The sequence below is a fragment of the Moschus berezovskii genome, chromosome X (genome assembly GCF_049115385.1).
Source record: "Moschus berezovskii isolate FMDL1 chromosome X, NW_MosBer_1.0, whole genome shotgun sequence".
Classification (NCBI taxonomy): Eukaryota; Metazoa; Chordata; class Mammalia; order Artiodactyla; family Moschidae; genus Moschus; species Moschus berezovskii.
The window spans coordinates 103,211,761-103,233,586 of record NC_142488.1 but is presented as its reverse complement, the minus strand read 5'-3'; the positions used below and the strand labels follow the sequence as shown (position 1 = coordinate 103,233,586).

General features: G+C 42.8%; 1 protein-coding gene across 9 annotated transcripts in view; it reads left to right on the top strand.

The window, feature by feature from the left end:
* Window positions 1-16,213: 16,213 nt before the first annotated feature.
* The window catches only part of AMOT (angiomotin), a 66,658-nt gene continuing 61,045 nt past the window's right edge, over window positions 16,214-21,826 (top strand). Inside the window, exons 1-2 of one of the 9 annotated variants that reach the window (XM_055438029.2) lie at window positions 16,214-17,088; window positions 17,681-17,748. Coding sequence is in view for 2 of the 9 variants with exons in the window: in XM_055438033.2 (XP_055294008.2) it covers window positions 17,197-17,249; window positions 17,681-17,748 (121 nt within the window). In the remaining 7 variants the exon portion in view is untranslated. The other 8 variants (XM_055438035.2, XM_055438033.2, XM_055438032.2 and 5 more) reach the window with 8 other exon arrangements.

Below are 21,826 nucleotides of genomic sequence, written 5' to 3'. Positions count from 1 at the left end.
TGTGAACCTTGAATTGAGAAACCCAGCTCTTATCCTATTTTCTCATTTACTGATCAGGAACCAGGGACTCAGGCAGGCCCCAAAGCTAAATATTCAAGTAGGAGGAGGGAGGGCTGATTACAGAAACCCAAAGGTCATGATATGGGATACAGAATATGGGCTTCCCTGGTGGCTCATTGACAAAGAATCCGCCTGCCAATGCAGGAGATGCGGGTTCCATCCCTGCATCTAGACGATCCCCTGGAGGAGGGCATGGCAACCCCCTCCAGTATTCTTCCCTGGAGAATTCCATGAGCCTGGCGGGCTACAGTCCATGAGGTCACAAAAGAGTCTGACATGACTTAGTGGCTAAACAACATTCTTGCTTTAAGGCAAACTTGTTTTCTGTGATGGATTAGGACATTTCCAGGGCCCCACAGATGCCTTTCCCTACCCTGTGACCTGGCAAACATATTTTTGGTCTTATTTGCTCATATACAGAGCGTTATGTAGGTGCTGTAAAGATTAGATTTCTCCTGGCATTTCTGACTATTCCATTTATCTAATGACGCATTCACATAGCTCTCTGTCCCTCTGAGGTGGCCATGGAAGGAGAGTGGGGAAGGGGAAAAGGGAAGGTTCCAGGACAGCTTTACATTTGGTTTCCTGCCCATATCTTTCCCAATGAATCCATATTCCCAATGATATATCTCCTACTCGAAAATGAGTTCCTCACATATTTTATGAAACACTATGCAAGGACCACACTGTGGCACTGTTTCATTCCCCAAATTTAATAAAATACACAGTTCAGTTCATGTCAAACTCTAAACCTTCACCCCATGGTTTATAGTGTGGTGGAGGGAAGGGTGAAAATCTAAGGCCAATTAGATGTCACCCTCAGTAACAGAGCCCAGGCCAGACCCTGCCGCCACCATGGCAAGGCTTTGTCAAATTGAAGTCGGCAGTGTTTGTGTTTATTTCAGGCCCATATTCAAAGACCCTCATTAAACAAATATTTATTTATTTATTCTTCATTGCTGTGCAGGCTTTTCTCTAGTTGTGATGAGCAGGGGCTTCTCTTTAGCTGTGATGCATGGGCTTCTCATTGTGGTGGCTTCTCTTGTTGTTCAGACTTCACTAGTTGTGGCATGCAGGTTCAGTAGTCTTAGCTTGAGGGCTCTGGAGTGCAGGCTCAGTAGCTGAGGCTCACAGGCTTGGTTGCTCCACGGCATATGGAATCTTTCCGAACCAGGGGTCAAATCCAGGTCTTCTGCATTGGCAGGTGTGTTCTTTACCACTAAGCTACCAGGAAAGCCCCCCATTTTTTGTCATGTTCCACCCTCTCCCTTCTGCTTACCAGGAAGTTGCCCTTACTTGTGTCCTTATCACATTTCATGCTTTGTCTGGCTGTGGTAATTTTTCCTATAAAAGTACTAACTGATAACAAGGTGTAAGGTTGAAGTATGACCCCTTCAGAGAAATATTTTATGTTTAAACTGGTCTGTCTTGGAGATCAAAGAGCACTTAGAACCAAAAAGAATATAGCTCTAATGATGGACTGACATGTGGTGGATGAATCCTTTGGGGTAGGAGGTCTGTAACCTCTCATATTCATGTGTTCAGTTCCAGCTGACATGTATCAAACACGTGTTCTTTCCCTGATCAGACCAGGCATTTTCTTTCACCCAGCTCATTGTCTTCTTCACAACAACCTTATGAGGTAGATATTTTGTTGTTGTTGTTTAGTCACAAAGTCATGTCCAACTCTTTTGTGACCCCATGGACTGTAGCCCATCAGGCTCCTCTATCCATGGGATTTCCCAGGCAAGAATACTGGAGTGAGTTGTCAGTAGATAACAACATCTCAATTTTAAAGAAAAACTGAGGGACAGAGGATTGAAGTGACTTTCATGGTCAGACAGCAAGAATGTGTAATAAAAGTTAATACTTCCCAATATCTGTCTGACTCCTAGTCCAATGCTCTTTCTTCTATACCCCACTGTCTCATTAAACATAATTTGAAAGAATACCTCCTTAGATTGAAGACTCTGTCTTGAGCCTTATGGGATGACACAGAAATGAGCATGCCCATGCCCTCTAAGAATTTAAAATCTATTTACTTCAAAGCATGTTATGGAGTTAGTACCTCAAGTACAGTCCCACATCCCTTGAATATCTTTCCTGGATTATCTTACACAGGTCTAAGGAACTCTCATTTTAGAGAGTCACTCAGGGGTTGGGGGAAAGGGGGATGTAGGTGGTGATGCATTCATTCAGATGCTTTCTTGTAACTAAAAATCAGAACGTCTTCTTCCTTCTATAAGCACTGTCTATTTCTGCCTCCTTCAATAGTAGTCTCCTGTTTACTTCCAGGATCCTGGTGACCTCTTACCTCACAGGAAGTCAGCTGGCTCTGCTAACTAGGCTGACTCTTTCTCTGTTGTCACAGAAATTCCTAGATTGCCAATGCTTGTCCTCTCCAATGATGGGCAGTTTCTATGGAACATTCAGTATGATTTTTTTTCCTCTGCTCACAGTATCCCCTAATACTCCATATATCAACATTCCTCTTATATTTTCAATCATCATGATTTCCTTGCTCTGTGCCTCTTAAACCTGTTCTCCAGAGGGATCAGGCATTGAACCTTTACATATCACCATGAATACATTCAAATTCATTCGTTCATCCATTCCAGTAAAAAATACTTTGAAGGGTGTACTATTCAAAGACATTACTGATAGAAAAAAAATACATGGACATTTTCCTTCAAGAAACTCATTTTCTGGTGGCAAAGACAGACTACTACAATAGAGTCAAGTGTCATTATTTTATATTCAAAGTAAAACCATAGTACTGCAGAGGCTGCACAGGAACATCTAACCTACACTAAGAAAATTGAGGGAGGGCTTCTCAAGGAGGTAAGAACTTCTGGAGAGAGAGAGATTTTTGAGGTATTTGGTGGTTCTGGCTTGGGTAATTAGACAATAAGGTAGATGGTGGTGTATTCGTGGAGATGGTAATATAGGAAGAAGCAAATGAGAATTATGGGTTAGGATAGAGGCAGATGATATGTTTGGCTTTACACATGTTAACTTTGAGATGCCTGTGAATTACAGCATGCAGCTTGATACCTGGATCTTATAAGAAATATGACAGGTATATTGATTTTGGAATCACTCAACATGTCCAATTGTTGTTCTGTGAGATCATGAAGTCTTTGGCTTCAGACTCGTCATAACAGGTGGAAAAGACATTGTTAAGGTGGGAGAAACTTCCAGGTATCTTTGAAATATCTTTGCCACTGGTCAGCCTTGTGTGCCCCCCAGCCCCCAACTCAACCTAGCTGCTCTTGACCCAGGATAGAAGGACAGGTTTGTGGACTTTAGTTGTGAAATGTGATTAGCATAGTAGTTAATGTACTCTGCAAGGAGTGGAAAATGACCCAAGAAAATCAAACATGGTATCTGTTGATCTTGGTCCTTCACTAAATAGCATTTATGCATCAAAGAGAATTTGACAGAATAAACAAGAGGTTGTATGCTTCTGATTTGGGGCTTTTTCGTTCTTATTGCTTTGTAAAGTCTTCCTGACCCCAGTTTATAGACCTTCTAAACCATTCTGTACCACCACCAAGTTACTCTTCATAAAACACCACTTTCATCAGTCTCCTAAACCTCCGAAAGAGCAAGGCCCAGTTGTCATTCAAGTTCCTAAAAAATCTAGTCCAATCTTACATATTTGAAGTTTTCTTAGCCTCTACCAAACTATCACTCACATGTACTGAAAACAAACCAGAGTTTCAGATTGTTAACTCTTGCTAATGCAAGAGTTGAAGAGTTGTTCCATGAGCTTGAAATGCCGGGTACTAACTTCTTTACCTACAGTCATTCAAGGAATCTTTATTGAACACATACTAAGTACTTTCTTTGCCAATCAAAGTTCATACAGCTTTCACCCTTCTCTTCCATATTATATCACAATCATGGTTACAGTAACCATATATTCAGGATAAAATGAGAATTTGATAAATATATATGTGTTATAGGACAATCAGGAGAGATTACTTTAAATTGAGGCTATTCATCCTCATCTGGATTATATCAGAGAACTCCTTATAGACTTATTTAGCATTTTGTCTTTATAGCTACACTGGAGATTGCAGAGGCTCAGTCCAAGTTTAAACTTCTTTGTACCCCACATGGCACCAACTACATGCTAGGTATCTAGTAGTTATTCAGTAAGAATTTGTGTTTGGATTAACTACTAATGTTCTTTGTTTGAGTCTGGCAAAATTCTTTAGGTGTGACCCACCCTCAGTAACTAGGAAGGTAGTGCACAAGGAAAACCAATGAGAGGAAGATTAAATTTGGCAGAAAATACAGTTTAACAGAGATTAGCCCTTCTGCTGCGTAAGCTGAGCCTTAGTAAACTGAGCCTGTCTTCTTCCTAAGAGCAATGGAAATAAATCACCTTGTGGGTGAAACAGAGTTAGTCTCCATTTGCAGGGGGATTTTAAGTGTCTCCATGGTTTAGTCCCCCGCAGAAATCTCCCCATATTTAACATCTGCTCTGTCTTCAAATTACCTTGGACATTTTTCTGAGACACTGTGAAAATGAGCAAGGAGCTCTCACTTTCCAAAATGTCCACCAAAGCCAAAGGGATATTAAATAGAGGTAGGAGGGGAAGGAAGAGGGAGCTAGTCTCACCAAAGGAAGTTCAATTATTTCTCGGGAAAAAAATGAAAAGTGAGTTCAGGAGGTAGAGGAGAAACCTTTTAAACTTTGCAGGACCAGACTAGAAACTGAATGACAGACAGAGATGAGATGGTAAAATGTGGCAAAAAATAAGTCAGAAATTTCCTGTAGCCTTGGAAGACAGGGTGATGGTGTCAAAACCACTTCAAACTCTGTTTTTGGATATTGAGGAAAACTCTACCAGTCAGCAAGCTTTTTTGTAAAGAGTCAGCTAGTAAACATTTTAGGCTCTGCAACCTACAGAGCTCTAGTCTTGATTGTACATTCTTCTTTGTTTCTTTTAACAACTCTTTCAGTCAGTTCAGTTCAGTTCAGTCGCTCAGTCGTGTCCGACTCTTTGCGACCCCATGAATCACAGCACGCCAGGCCTCCCTGTCCATCACCAAATCCAGGAATTCACTCAAACTCATGTCCATCGAGTCGGTGATGCCACCCAGCCATCTCATTCTCTGTCGTCCCCATCTCCTCCTACCCCCAATCCCTCCCAGCATCAGAGTCTTTTCTAGTGAGTCAACTCTTCGCATGAGGTGGCCAAAGTATTGGAGTTTCAGCTTTAGCATCAGTCCTTCCAATGAACACCCAGGATTGATCTCCTTTAGAATGGACTGGTTGGATCTCCTTGCAGTCCAAGGGACTCTCAAGAGTCTTCTCCAGCACCATAGTTCAAAAGCATCAGTTCTTCAGCGATCAGCTTTCTTCACAGTCCAACTCTCACATCCATACATGACCAAGGGAAAAACCATAGCCTTTACTAGAGGGACCTTGGTTGGCAACTCTTTAAAGACCTTTTAAAAGAATTGTTAGTAGCAGTTTGTTTGCCCTTGCTCTGGAAGGTGGGGTGTGTGTGTAAATTTCAAGTCCATTTCAACTTGAGAAACACTTAATGATGAAGAGGATTCTCAAGGAAGAAAATACTAAACTCCAGGCTAAATAACCAGTGATTCTCAGCCTGAAAACAGGACAACACTCCCAGCCTCAAGAATTAGCTGGAGGAGAGAGCCAGATTTGAGTGAATCTAACAGTCTTTGCAAAAGCTACTCAAAGTGGAAAAAATTTGTGAGTGTGATTTGAGCAGGACACTGAGCATCTGGCCAAATTAAAGCTGGGGAACTCTCCCAGGAGCTTTCAGAGCAGACCCAAAGGCAGTCTGGAAGCTGGGGTCAAGGAGAGGCAAACGCTCATAGTGTTTTTTTGACCACAAAGGCAGGGGAAGTCCTGGGCTTTGTAATTACCAAGCAGCTGGGACTGCACTTTGGGAATGAGTAAAATCTCTGCAAAATGTAATTTACCTGCCTGGAATCAGTCTAAAATACCTTGTAGTGTAGACCCTGATGAATGTAAAGAAATTAGGCCTGAAAAATTGGAGTCTGGGGACCCTGGGAGTTCAGGTGCAGGAGACGGGGAGGTTAGAAATTTTCCCTCCCCCTTCCCCTACTGGAACCACTTTTCACTAGGGAGTACAAAGCGGGCCTGAAGGTAGAAAGTACCGAGTCTCTAAAGAACACCTGACAAACAGCTTTTGAGAAACCAAGGGAGGGGCTCCCCTCTAGATGTTGACTGAAAAGACCTGAGGGCAACAAGTCTTAAGCTGAGATCAACTTGTCAAGAAGATAGGAAGAACAATGCTTCCCCCACCCAAATGTAGCCTGGGGCCAGAGCATTTAAGACTAAATAAATGCTTGGTGCCTAATTGGGAGGAGAAAGGGTTAGTGTGGGTTAGTGTGGGTGGTAACCACACTAACCACAGGTGTCCTGAAAATAACCATATATTTCAGCCTCCAAGGTGTTTTCACCACCCTTGTTTGATCTGAAGCTCACAACAAGCCAGTGTGGTCCTAAAACATGACAGAGATTATTCTCCCAATTTTTATAGATGAGGATATTGAAGCTCAAAAGGGTTGAGCTACTTGCCCAAGTTCTCACAGCTTGTAAACAGCAGTTACACACTCAAATCTCTCAAGAGTTCATACCTAATGCTACTTTTACACACTGCTGGTGTTCTTAGTGACAAAACACCACGGTGGGAAATGGCTGGCAAAGAAGTACCTCCATGGGGAGAGGTGAGCCACTGCGGAGCTGGAGAGGGGAAAACAGAAATGAAAAATGAGAAGTGAGGATGGTAAAGCTGTGGGGAAAAGTTCAGGCTTTCAGAAGGTTAGGAATCAAAAAGACTTTTGCATTAAAATAGTCAGGAATCCAGAATCTTTATTCCAAGGAAATGGGGAGATGAATTTTGAAAGTATTGAGAGCATCCTGGGAAAGCCACCAAGATGGGGTTGGAATGACTTCGGGGTTTTTTACCTGGGGCAGAGGGGTACACTGGAGCAATGACTTTGCCTGCTCAGTTGTCACAGGTGCTGAGAAAAATAGTTTTGATTTTGGTTTTAAACACAAAGTAAGATGGCGAATTATTATGAAATATATTTCCTTCACCCAACAAATATTTTGTAGGTATCCACTATGGGCCAGATACAGCATGTGCTAGGTTTTGGGGATATAGCACTGAATAAGAGACTGTCCGTGACCACGGGTGAACCTAAAGTCTAGCTGGGCATCCAGAGTATAAGTAGCTACAAGACAGTGTGAAAAGTAATCTAATAAAGAGAGGAACTAGGAAGAGACCTGGAGCCTAGAGAAAGAGGGAGGGATCTAGGGAGGAGGTGCTGCTCGCCCACAGTATACCCTGACTGGATGCCTGCCCCAAAATGGGATAGTACATGAAACATGACACCCTGTAAGATGAACTACATATATTGTAAACATAAGTTGCAGTTCTGTTGTTCTGTAATGAGGCAAAACATGTAATTTCTTCTTTTCAAGCTAGAAACCATGAACCATGAAAAACTATGAACAGCGTTCCCTTCTTTTACCCCTCTGACACTATGCTTCTAGAAAGGGGGCTACGGGATGAGAGGGATGGGACATCGGACCTCTGTTAAAAAGTTCGGTTGGTTAATGTCACCTGAGGAGGAGCATGACCAGAGTGGTTGGAGGGGAATGTCATCATCCCAGATTTATGCTCTTTGATCTCCTGGAGATAATGAATGAGGAAAGTTTATCCAAATGGAGGTTAAACCTGTGGCTTAGGGCCACCCTCGGTGTAGCTAAGTCGTGTCTAACTCTTTGCAACCCCATGGACTGCAGCATGCCAGGCTTCCCTGTCCTTCACCATCTCCCAGAATTTGCTCAAACTCATATAGGAAACACAAATAGGAAGAAAATATTGCCACTTAACATAAACTCATACAAGTCTCTTTTTACTACAAGTTGCATGGATCTTAAGTATTTTGTTCAAGCCATCTATAATCTCTTATGTAGAAATTACCTGACTTCACCTGAGTTTTCTTCTTTCTTTTTAACAACACTTTGTACAGACATTTGAATTTGTATAGAAACTACCTGCCTTCACAGATGTTGATTGCTTTGCTAAAAATATAATAACAATAATATAATAACTACTATTTACTATTATTATTTACTGATACTATCATGTTTCAGGACTATGCGGACAACATCATGAATCTTCACAGATCTTTAAATATCTACTTACCATTCCCATATCCCTCCAAAATGTAAGCTCCATAAGGGCAAGGATGTTGCCTGTTTTTTTCACCAAATCATCCCAAGTGGTTAGAACAGTGCTGAACACATAGTCGATACTTAATACATATCTGTCCAACCAACAAATTATAATTCAGACTTGTGAGGTTTAGTGATTTTTCCAAGGCCACATAACTACTTGAATGTGGAGATCTTAACCTAGTTGGGTCTGAATGAAAAACTGCTTTGTTTCTTCCACTATACTAGCCTACCTTTGGGTGAAACTCTTCCTGGTTTACAGTTCTCATGGGAATACAGGAAGCGACACCATTCATAAACCCATCGGGAACCATTTTCTTGCCATCAAAAGCTTTCAGCCAGTCAGTCACACTCTAATGAATCTACTTCCTATCTCTCATGCCTGTACTGTCTTCCCTCTGATCTCATAGCACTCATTTACCAGCCACCAAATAAATAAACCACCTTGTGCTTAAACAATTCACACCCACATTTCCTTGCCATACTTCAGAACTCCCCGTTATACACCAAGATCAAGAAACTGGGAGGCCCGAGGATATGGATGACACTTCTGACATAGCTTCCCATGCTAGCATTAGGCACATTTGTCAGCATCTGACAACCGTCAGCAGTCAAGAGTTGCAAGGAACCCTAAAGATCATCTAGTTCAATGCACCTGCCTAGCACAGGAAGCACTCTAAAACAATGACTAACTCAGGTCAGTCCATGGGTATTCCTAAGGAAGAAAGCAAAAGAGTGCCAGGCTGTACACAAAGCTATCTGATAAGCCTGAAGCTTCTTCCTGAACCAATGATTTTCTAGATTGGAAGACAAAATTAAATAATTTACCTATGAAATAATTTAAATATTATTTGTTTACTAAAACCACTTGTGATACAGTTTATCACATAGAATATGCAATTCTCATGAATGTTTAAAGAAAAACAGGAGACTAGGGTAGAGATTACTGTTTAGGGAATTTTTCCATGAAGAAGAGACATTTAAGTTGAGGCCTGAGAAATAAGATTGAGTCCACGAGGTGAAGAATGGAGCAAAGGGAGGTGTGTGTTTGTGTCCTTGGCAGAAAGAGTAGTATGGGCAAGAAACCTAAGGCAGGGACATGGGGGATTCAAAGAGCTGGAGGCCTTAGTGTTCTCAGTTCACACTCCACAACGATAATATTCTATTATCTCAGGATCTCGTGAAACACCTCCTAGGAATTCTTCCTCTTCTGCTCATATCCTGTGAAAATCTTTGTGGGGTGTGGGGGTGGGGAGAAGTTCCAATTGCCTGGAACTGAGATGTCTGCAACTACTCCAAAAGCACCCCAAATTCCTTAGCCAAAACCCAGAAGCCAGGAAAACATCACTGTCATTGCTTAAGGATTTTCAACACTCTTGCTAAAACCATTCACTAGTTTAGATTAGAACTGCTTGGTATAAAAGTAACTCTAATCAGCCCATGGCATAAAATATTGCAAATAACCATCTCAGCTGTTAGTAATATCTGCATATGGCTGTCATTTCATCCTCATCATCCTCCCCCTCTACCAATGAAATAGGTTATATTATTATTATTATTAGTTATTTATTAGTGAAGGACAGGGAAGCCTGACGTGCTACAGTTCATGATGTCGCAAGGAGTCGGACATGACTTAACAACTGAACAACAATTTCTCTTTCTACAAATGAGGAAAACAGGCTCCAAATGGGCCCAAAGTCACATAGCTATTGAGTGACAGAACAAAGACTCTGATACTCGGTCCTTGGTGCTGAAGCCCATATGCTTAGTACCACACTGCCTGGCTGAGCAGGGTTAGGACAGAAGAGTGATAACTAGAGTCTTAATCCCAGCAGGCCCCTAAGCAAACCCATTGTCCTAACCCCTGGAATTCCCTAAGAACATTGAACAGAGGGGCATAAAGAAAGAAACAGTGTTAAGTGACTACTAAAAGCCAGGCATGGTGACAAGGCCTCTCAATGAGTTATTTCATGGAATACTAACAGCAACCCCCTCACGGTGGAGAAATTATTACCATCCCCCTGACTTTACAGATGAGGGAGCTGTGGCCCAGCATGGTTAAATAATTACCTCATTGGTAAGTATTTGAGCTGGGACCAAAATCCGGGCTTGAGTGACTCCAAAAGTCTACACCCTTTCCATCACAGTACACCAGAGATGGCTTAATGTTTAACCCTTCACAGGTTACATATTTGCACTTTAACAAGGGTCCTTCCTGTGTGAATCTCACAGGACCATGGCGAACGTGAAGAGAAGGCTAATTGGGGGCTGCAAGGTGACCGTGCCTTAAATCACACTGGAATGGCATTGACCTGCCCTCTTCCTGTAGTTCCTAAGGTGGGGCAGCGTGCCAACAAAGATAAATCTCTATTCCAGTCACAGCCTTCTTCTCCAACTGGGATAACAACTCTCAGAAATTCTAGCAACTACAGAAACAGAGAAAGCTCTGAATCAATCAAGAGTTTATTTGTAAAGTGTAATGTCAGAGGATGAACTTCCTTTAAATCCTGCTAACTTCGTACAGTTCAACAGCTCACTGGCTCGGGAATGTGATTTTTCTCTGACTTGCTTTCAGCAATTTGTTCTTTATCATTGACTAAATCGTCTTCTTCCTCTCATCCCACCACCTTTCAGAAGTGCAGACTTTGATGTGTGCCTCTCGGTCTCCCTACCTCCCTCTTGCACCATCTAACACAGGACTTTGCAAACAAACCCTACTGAGAAGTATGGACAGTCTGGGCCTTTCCAGAAACTCAAGCTGCTGAGGGAGATACGATATTTAGTTAAGCTGAAGTGAAGCCCTGCATAAATCATAAAGAGGTGAACCCAGGTTACTTAAACAGGACCCTAGGAGGTGCTTGGGGAATAGACTTGCAGTCAGCTTTATTTTTCTACAGTCGTTTGACTTCCAAAACGCTGAGGCCCACAAGTACCCCAGGAGTAACTTGGCTCCCAAATGCTGGAGCAGGTCTTGGCCTTGGAGCACAGTTCTTGTGTTGTTTCCTGAATTCCCACATTGCTGTTTTCCATGCATAGATCAGGCTTCAAACTTCCTGTGTCTGGACTCTGTGTGTGTGTGTTTGTGTGTGTTTATATGCTTGGGAAGAGTGGATGGGGGAAGGAGGGGAACCTAAAAGGAAGAGAATTTAGCTCAATGCTTGTGCTGCATATGTATTCCTTTGATCCTTTCCTGTTCAGATAAAGCAGCTATTATCTATTCAGCTGGCTTCTGTATGTGCAAGGGATAGTATCCTTGGGAATAAATGAAAGACTGACTTTAAGAGGTGTCCTGGGGAAGGTTGCTTCTCAGTGTTTGTCAAATATATCTGAAAAGTGTTTTTTTTTTTTTTTCCTGGAGTTGGGGCAAGAGTGAGAGTCATGTGGAGCCATAAATCCTTAGGATTTATTTTCCCTGGTGTATGTGCTTGCCTCTACTTTTGTTTCTAAGTATATTTAAATGATTGAGTTGTTCACCAGGCAATTAGAGGAAGATGTGCTCATTTCACACTCCCAGTTGACTTGATGGATGGGGAAAATGTCATTCAATACAAGGCACTATAGTTTTGTGGTCTTTCCTTCTAGAAGAACCTAGCCAGGGATTGAGGAATACACTATAAACCACATTCTCCTTCCTACTTTTCTCATACATTGGGGAAAATATTGTGTGCAAAGGGAAGATTTTTTTTTTAATTAAAATATTTGGTAGTTGCCAAAATTAAAAACCAGGAGGCTTTACACTGAAACCTTTGACTGATGCTTTCTCTTGAAAAATCAGAAGTCCTGGCCAAATTGGGCCTGCTTTTCCCCTGGTGATGACCTAGCTGCCCCCTTTAGAGGGTCCTGCCTTCTTCTTGGCAGCCTTCATCATTGGCTTTGTCTCCTGACACTGAGCCTGAGGGTTTGTATCTTGTTTTTATCTTGGTAAAATATCTACAACATAAAATTTACCGTGTTAACTATTTTTTAAGTAAGTAGCATTAAATACATCCAAAATGTTGTACAATCATCACCACTATCTTGTTCCAGAATTTTTTTTATCATTTCAAAGAGAAACTGTGCTCATTAAGCAATAACTCTCCATTTCTCCCTCCCCTCAGTCCCTGATAGCCACTCTGCTATTTTCTTTGTCTGTGAACAGTGCCTATTCTAGGTACCTCAGATGAGCAGAATCACACAGTATTGGTCATTTTGTATCTGGCTTCTTTGGCTTAGCATAATATTTTAAAGGGAGACCTTGATTTTTTAATTGCTTTTTTCTTGCACATGTGGCTGTTGCTCAGTTGCCAAGTCATGTCTCACTCTTTGTGACCCCTTGGACTGCAGAATGCCAGCCTTCCCTGTCCTTCACTATCCCCCAGAGTTTGCTCAAAACTCATGTCCATTGAGTCAGTGATGCTATCTAACCATCTCATCCTCTGCCGCCCTCTTCTCCTTTTGCCTTCAATCTTTCCCAGCATCAGGGTCTTTTCTAATGAGTTGTCTCTTCACATCAGGTGGCCAAAGGAGTACATTGACATTGATTTTTACTGTGTTTGGGGGAGGGGCGCTGCACCCCATGGCTTGCAGGATCTTAGTTCCGTGACCAGGGATTGAACCCAGGCCACGTCAAGTCCTAATCACTAGACCACCAGGAAACTCCTGATTTTTATTGCATTTTAAAGTAAGAGTTGCATTTTATTGACAGAAAAAAAGTGTCAAATAGGACAGGTAGTTTGGGATGGAGATTCTTGACTTCTAAGCTTAAAATGTTCACTACATCTATTATCAATACGTGGAGATTGTTCATGTACTCAGGCAAGCCCGTGTCTTTACACAGGTGTTCTATAGTTAGTGGTTAATTATTGTGGTATCCCCCAGAGGCTTCTCTATATAGTCAGGATATGAAGACACAGGGATGCTCCAGGGATTAGTTAAATGTGTGTGGCAAACTTGGCTGTATAAACTCGCTCTCTGGAACTAGCTTTCGCTCCCTGCTCTCAACTTCTACAGATTTTACTGTCAATCCCTCTCATTTAGCACTTAGCATATGCTTGTTAGTTGTCTTTTTCTGTATATACCCTTGAAGGCAGGAGCCAAGTCTCATCCCTCTTTGTTTTTTTAGTCTTGTCCATAATAGCGGCTCCATCAATGTTTGTTGATGTTTGCCCCCCTCCCCCCTTCCTTTTAAGTAGAGCAGGCAAAGCATAGCTTTACACTGAAACTCAGTTTAAACAAACTGAAGGATTTTCAGGGTAAAAACCGAAGGAAGTCTTGCATGGCAGGACAGAAGGAACACCTAAGACGCTTAGAAGACTTGGGTGAAGACAAGGTAGTGAAAAACCTGTTATTAGCCACAGGCTAAGAAAGTGACTCACACAGGGCCTGATCCACCATGAGATTCAGAGCTGTGCTCTATTCTACCCCATCAAAATTCAAAATCGGAGGAGATCAGTAATGCCCAAGGTAGGATTTGAGAGGGGGAGTGTTAAAGGAATTAAGTGTTTGAGGAGTTTCCACTGTATGACGGCCCCAGTAGCTGTGAGGAAGGCAGGTTTGGAAAAGTCTTTGAAGGACAACTTCAACCCTGGGGTCAGGCATTCTGCAAACAGTCACCAGGCCTTTGCTACCAGGGTTTGTTTTCCAGTATTTTCCATAATGGCCTAAACCACCTCTCAAGAGGGGCATGAGTAAAAGAATTTTGGCACATTTATGCAATGGAACACTGAACAGTCATAAAAAAAGAATGAGGTAAAGGAAGTTACCCTGATATGGAAGGATATTTAAGAGACATTACTGAGTAAAGAAATGCAAAATGTGTGTGTGTACAAATAACATATTTCGAAGATTATATCTAGGTACAGAGAGAAAGGGACTAATGAGAACAGAGCTAGAGAAGAACCCTTTATGGTCCTGCTTTCAGCATTGTTTTCATTTTACCATGTGCATATTTTACTTTTCCTGCTTTAATAGCATTGTTAATTTTAGCAAGTATCCCACTACCATTATGATCAGTAGTCATCTGCAGCATATACCCACCCTATCCAGCTCTGTTGTCCACCCCTCCAAACAAGACTGGAATAATCTTCCTTTGCTTCACAAACCAGGTGTCTCCACGTCCTGAACACTCAAAATCTCACCTTTCCCAGGAAAAAATCACCTAAATAACTTCACCACACACATAAACTGAATCATACCAAGAAACCATTGTTGCCCCTGTGCTTGCTTCTGAATCTTTCAGCAGCTCTAGCAGAACCCTCTGCACATTACAGCCTGGGACCCTGTTCATGGTGAGATGGTATTTCCTTGGAGCACACTTTCTCTTGCATGTTCGTCCACGGCACCTCAGAAGGTTCCCATTAGGCAGGCTTGAATTGGGTGTCATTTTCTCATTGGCATGAGTTCTTTGTAATAGCTCTGCATTGTCAAGGCCTTACATTTAGACTAACTTCCTCCTTGTAGTATTTTCTAGGAAATATGGATAAGCAGAGAATGGTGGTTTCCATGGTAAATGTTCCCTCACACTTGTTTTCTTAAGTTCTCTTCAGAGATACACAGTATGATTTCCTCTTTTAGTACTAGCATCACAATAGACTTTAGGTCGTGGCGCCACTGCAGAGCTGTTTAAAAAAGAAATCTCACCTACCCTGGTTAGATTAAGTAGTAATTTATTATGCTAACTGCAGGGAGCCACTTTCATATCCACCCTGAAAACTGCAGGAAAAGAGCTGACTTTCAAAAAAATAAAGCTACAGGGAGGTGATATATGTATACTTATGGCTGATCTGCATTGTTGTATGGCAGAAACCAACAAAACATTGTAAAGCAATTTTCCCTCCATTAAAAATTAATTTAAAAGAATAAAAAAAATAAAGTCACAAAACCTACACATCTTGGCTATAAATGCTTAAAACATATGAGCTGAATATTTGATTCCCAAACACATGTGGAGAATCTCCACGTGTGACAGAAACAAGTAGGAACATATACACGTGTGGAGTGTCTTATGATTTATAGAGTTTTCACAGACAATTCGTTTTATTTTTCATATACCAGTGCCATTAGGTTAACAGGACAAATCTCATAGCCTTTATTTACAGATAGGAAAATACAGGCTCAGAGAAATTAAGGAACTTAACCAAAGTCGTCGCACAACTAGCTAATGAGTACTTGAGTCTGAAGGAGTTCTTCCTTTAGTTCCGAATTCCATCTTTCCTGCTATTTCTTTGTGCTTTCGTTTCCCGGCTTAAAATGGTTGATTTTCAATGTCCCAGGAGGCTGTTCTCAACCAGGCTGTGTTTTTCAAGCAATACCAATTTTTTCGCAGCCGGGAAATGTGAACACCACATTGACACTTCTCATACTTTTTTCCCCCCTCTGGGCCTAATGAATTAAGGCGGAAGAAAAGTTACCTATTCCCGGAGGGCCGGGAAGGTGTACCAGATCTAGCCGACACACTGTCGTACTCTCTTAGGAGACGGAAAAACCAAGCGTCTCATCTTTCTTTTCTCGGCATTAGCTGCGAGAGAACCGAGAGCAAGACAATAGCCTCTTGTTTAGTTTTATTAATTTTGAGGGCGGGTGGGACCAAAGAATCCGAGCGACGACGCAAGTAACCAATCATAAGAGAACCTTGGGCCAGGATTCGCCAACCGGTAGCCGTCAAAGACTGGTGGGCGGGATTTACTCCTCTAGGCCGGCCCCGCCCAGACCGGACCTCTTAGCCCGCCCAAGAGGCGGAGACTCGGCAGAGACCCGCCCACACCACCCCTGTCGCCCGCGCGGCCTGCCGCCGGGAGGGGGCGGGGACGGAGGGTGGCGCGGGGGAGGAAAGGGGTGGCTGGGGAGAGTGGAGGAAGAAAGGAGGGTGTCTCGCGGAGTTGTGACCTGGGTGGGGGCCTCCTGATCATAGGAAGCAAGAGGGGAAGGAAAACGAAGGATCGCTACCCCTTCCTGAATTATTTTAAGCAGGCCTCTCGAGAAGCTGCTTTTCAGAATTTCTGTTATTTGTTTTTCTTCCTCCCGCTATGGGGCGGGGAGCGGCACTGGCTCTCCCACGCGACTCCGCTCCGCTGCTGCCGCACACTATTTTTGGAGTCTTTGCACAAGCCTTTCCTTCCTCCCAGCCAGTCCTTGCGTAGACTCGGGGCTACTATAACCGAATCGTGCCACGTTCGTGGGCTACCCGAGTGAGCGTCCCCGCTCTCTTCGGAGCGATGGGACCCCGGCGTTCAATTGTTTGAGCGTCCCCGCCCCCAGCCCGGCCTCTCTTCCGCCCCCTCCTGGGGGCCAGGCCGGCTCCCCCTTCTTTCCCCGCCCCCTTCTCCGCCCCGCTGCCTAATCCACCCCCGCCCCCGGCTCCTGGGCGGTCCTAGCCGCTCACCGCAAGAAGAAAAGCCTCCTGCTCGTCCCGCTCCCCTATCTCCAATCCTTTGCCCAAGAGCTGCCTTCAGCGCAGTCACGCCCCTTCCTTCCGAGGAGCTTTCTGGCTGCCTAAGCTGGTAGACCCCCTGATTGATTCCTCCATCTCCGCTCCCTTTCGCCTCATCTTCTCCTAGTTCTCACCGCCCCCTCCACCCCCACCTCCAGTCCGTCTCGCCTCCGACCATCCGCTGCTCCACCCTCCGGCCCGGTATCCTGCCTGTCCACTGCCACCAAGGAGAGTCCGGACGGAGCGGTGAGGAGGGGAGCAGTCGGGAGCTGGGGCTTCCCTCCTGCCTACCCCTGGCCTCTGGCCCGGGACCGAAGCCACTTGCGCGAGCAGAGTCGTCACCTTGTCTTCGTTGCCTTCAGAGGTAGGAGACGCGTGGTTACTTTTCGCGGGGAATTGGGGCAGGAATCCATGGTGGCATGAACTTGATCATAACCTCGGCGTGAATGAGTCGATCTAGATTTGCGTGGGGATGCCTGTGTTCTACCTTCTTTGCAGCTGGCCACAAGTTTTCCGGGATGTGCAGTAAGTTAAATGGGTTAAAGAGTGTGCGCTGCTTTCCCCGTCCTAAGGAGATGCGAATGGGTACCACTACTTGATGGCACTTTTACTTTCTTGCCTCCTGGGGTCCTTGTAGGTCTCTAGGTAATGAAGCACAAAAGGAACTAAAGAGCAGAGAGAACTTGAAGTCTACGTTTAGATCATCTGGAATGTCTGGGTTTATCTCAGATTGTTAGATGCATTTTTCCTAAATGCTTGGGGTTGGGGTGGGAGCTCACACTCCTCTTCCCCAGGGCTGTGAATTCTTGAAATCTTAGCCTGGAGGAGTAATCTACAGTGCTATACTCTTTAAGGTATAGGTTCTTTTAGATGTAGGTGTGTGTGTGGTCATGAGGAAAGGGTTGCCCCTTATTTGCGTTTTGGATGTTAGTAACTAGTTTTGCCTGATCATGCAGGTGTCTTGAGGGTCCCAAGGCTGGGTCGCTGTACGCAGATGCTTCAGCAGCAGGACGGCTTTATCAGGGTAAGCCAATGAAGAGAAGAAAAGTGAGAGACAAAGTGACAGTCTTTGTAGACTGAGCAATCCCTGGTTAATTGCTGCTAGTAATAATAGTAATTTGCAGCAAAGGACTAAATATGATTAAATGAGAGAGGAAAGGACAGTTTGTCAGAAATGGCATTTCCAATCTCTAACATGTATTTTAGAAGGGATTTTCTGACACCTTGGAGTATCTGATTTAGTTTTCCTTCCTCCTCCCTGTCCTCCCCCACCCCCATGAAGAGTGAGATTTGGGAGGCAGATTAAAGCTTTAAAAAATATAACCCTCTTCTCCCATTCAGAGAGGAAGATAATTAGTCACCATAATCTTCCATAATGTGGAGCTAAGGGTATTTAAGTCTCCTTGAACTAGGCTTTGTGAAAAGTCCTTTCTCAGGACAGCTTTTGTGAAGCTTTCTGAGTTAGACTTTTCAGCACCCTCATTTAGTAGCTAAGAATAGTTTGAGACACCATTTTGGATGCTAGATAAATCTTCACCCGTCTCCCACCTAACCTCCAATCTAGCAAGCATGGCAAACTTATAAGAATGGTGGTGTTCAAAGACCAATTACCAAGATGTCTGCAACACATTGCTTATTGGGGAACAAATTATTTGCTTATATTTTTACCTGATTTCATTCGTTGATTTTAATGGGGGAAAAGAGAGCAGGAAGGAGAGAAGGAATGCTACAGGGTGACAATTTTAAAGGCTATCATATTTCAGATCAACTGGGAAGGAAAAGTTGGCCTGATGAAACTACATTTTATAACTGGCCTGGGACATTTTAATAGCCAGGTGGTTGTAGAGTAGTTGCATCTATTTACAGATGATAACTCAGGTTCCAGCTATTCTGTATGGGTTTATCCAGTGTCGTTTACAGACACTTTCTGGCACTACATCATACTTCATTTTAAGATACTTCTTTCTTTGGAAAAGTCTGTGGCTCCGTAAAATTGAAAGCACTTTTTCTTACTTCATAGTCTAGATATGAAGTAAATCTCTAACCATGCTTATATGTAAAGTAACTTTTACTTGAAAGTTGCAGATCTGTTTACCTATGTAAAAGATTTTAGAAGGGAATTTTAAAATTCACATTCAATACTGTTTTGGATTTGGAAATTGAAATCTCATTTCTGATTTAAGAAGTAGGATTTATCAGACTAATGTATTATCAAGGCGTTTTGTGGAGCTGCTTTTTATGAAGTTTTGTAAAGACCGAATCAGTCTAGTCTCTTTCTAGAATGCCTTAGGAACAGTCTATTCAGAAAGCAGAGGGATGGATGCTATGACCTTGAGGTTCCACTGAGTGCCAGAATTCTAAGTGAGTACATCTGCTTCTGTGCGTCTACTAAGAGCCCTCTCCCAGGGCCTGTGCCTTCTTTAAAAGGGTGTCTTTGTAATTAAGCAGCCCTTCTCCCCCATCCCCCTTTTCTTCCTTTGATCCAGCTTTTTTGAGGCCTTTTTTCCATTTTGGAGACAAGAGTTGTTTCTCACACTCTCCTACTCCACTCTTAAGGTTTCTTTTCCTTTCTCCCCACCAAAGTGCCCCAAAGTTCTCAGGATGGCTAGAAATTGTTTTGTTTTGTTGGGGTGTAGGTGTTACCAATGAGGAGGTGTTGACGATATAGTCCCTCTTGAGAAATGTTTGTGACCAGGTAGCCTCTTCCATGGAGACTGAGCATTTGGAATGCATGAGAACAGTTTATTCTTAGGGGCTGTCTGGAAGAAATTGTCGTTTGCACCCATTAAGCCCAGCTTAAACCCACTGAAAGGAGTGGAGAGAGGTGTGTGTGGTCGTAGCTGAGCCTTTTAGGATGGTAAATGGGTAAATGTTCCCAAATCTCCTATTACATCACCTCTTTCCCCCATGGATTCAGGGGGTTTGGAGATCTGCTTGACAAGTTAATTAGCTTGGGACTAAACCAATTTGTTTAGAATTGTGCTCCATTGATTTCCTGTCCCCAGGAATTTTTGTTGCTGGTTTACTATGATGTGTTGTCTTTAGTCTTGCTTACTTCTTCGTTCTTTGCTTCCTTTTGTGGACTTTGGTCCAAAATCTAGGGTCCCACCCCTAAGTCAAAGGTTAGAATTTGGTCCCAGGAACTAAGGGGGGCATTAAAGAAGCTGCCCATATGGCATTACTCTTCTCCATGGTGGGCTTCTGACCCCTTTTAAAACAGAGAAAGGAGGGCCCTCTCCCCTTCCATACACAAAATCTGAACTAGGAAAGAAAAAAGGAAAAAGAAGGAAAATAGGAGGTCATTTGTTTTATAAAAGAATCCACTACAGTTTTCTTTGAAAGAACTAGCTTTCCTAGTTAGTGCCTTTGAACTATGACTTGATATGTAAAAATTCACTCTAACTGAGACTGCTCAGAAACATATTTATTGCATAAAGAAAGCTTTTAGAATTTTGTTGCAATGATTATTGCTTGAATAAGCTAGGCCATTATTTGGTCTTGGAAATCTTTTTGTTAACATAGCATGGAGTTAATTGTCTAAATCATTCTGGCTTGTAATAATGCTGGCCACGTTTAGCCTTAGCATACATCCACTCATAGAAGAAAGCAAGTATGACTTTCTGAAACAATATCAGACTTCGTGGATTTTGAGAAGTCTAAATGGGCCTCTATACCGTATAGGTAGAAGATTTAAATTCCAGTTGTATTTGAATAACCCAAGGATTTGGAAATTTATTTTCTGGTAGTCTGTTCATGTATCTAGGAAGGCTGACAAAAATAATAGCAACCGATGCCATTTTAAATTTAAAAAAAATGCACAATAAGTTTTCCTTGTGAGCCTGTTGGTGAGTGGGACTTGGTTCTGAGCCCAACTCTAAGTTTGCCACCCTTAGCAAGTTTCCTCCTCTGTAAATTGTGGGGGATCAGACAGGGTGATTTTGAGAACCAGTTATCAGAAGTTTAGGGTTCTCCACTTAGGCCTCGATTTCTGAGGTGAATGTGAATGATTCCTACTAAATGAGATACAGCAGTTGTTAGAAATACAATCATGTAGTCACCTGGATATATTAAGAAAAACCCTCTAAGGATATATCAATAATCAATATAGTGATATAAATGACTCGTGTTTTGTATTTTAGCAACATATCAAATTAAAAAGCTAAGACCCTGCCCAAAACTTCATCAAGAATCCCATCATCCTAACAGATCACCTGCTTTCATTTTTTTTAGTTCCTTTCAAGTCCTTGTTTCTGTACTAATATGAATTTTACAGAGTGAGAGTCCTAGAAATGTACACTGTTGCTTTTAAATTTTGAAAAAGAGCCTACCTAAGACTTAGCTTTGTAAACCCATGCGGAGGAATGAAGTCAGAATCTGAGTATATGTGAGGAATCACATATGTTTGTTCCTCCAATGCCAGGAGAAACTAACAGATTTAATAAGTAATCCCTAATCCATTTCTGGCGGAGAAGGCAATGGCAAGCCACTCCAGTACTATTGCCTAGAAAATCCCATGGATGGAGGAGCCTGGTCAGCTGCAGTCCGTGGGGTCGCTAAGGGTCAGACACGACTGAGCGACTTCACTTTCACACATTGGAGAAGGAAATGGCAACCCACTCCAGTGTTCTTGCCTGGAGAATCCCAGGGATGGGGGAGCCTAGTGGGCTTCCGTCTATGGGGTCACACAGAGTCGGACACGACTGAAGTGACTTAGCAGCAATCCATTTCTGGAGAAAGAAATGGTAACCCACTCCAGTATTCTTGCCTGGAGAATCCCATGGACAGAGGAGCCTGGTAGGCTACAGTCCACGGGGTCACAAAGAGTCGAACACGACTGAGCTACTTCACTCACTCACTCACTCAAACCATTTCTGTAATTTAGGGTGTTCATGTATCTAGGAAGGCTTTTAAGTATAGTCCCTCAACCTCCTATTACCCTTCTCAAGCAAAAGGAAAACTAGGGTTCACTGTTTACTTTGTCTAAATCATTAGCAATGATTCTTAAATCACTGTATCATGATATCCCTTCAGGAAAGTACAAATATGGGTACACTATGAAATCTCCCAAACAAGAAAGGAAAAGCAAGAGAACACGAATTTTT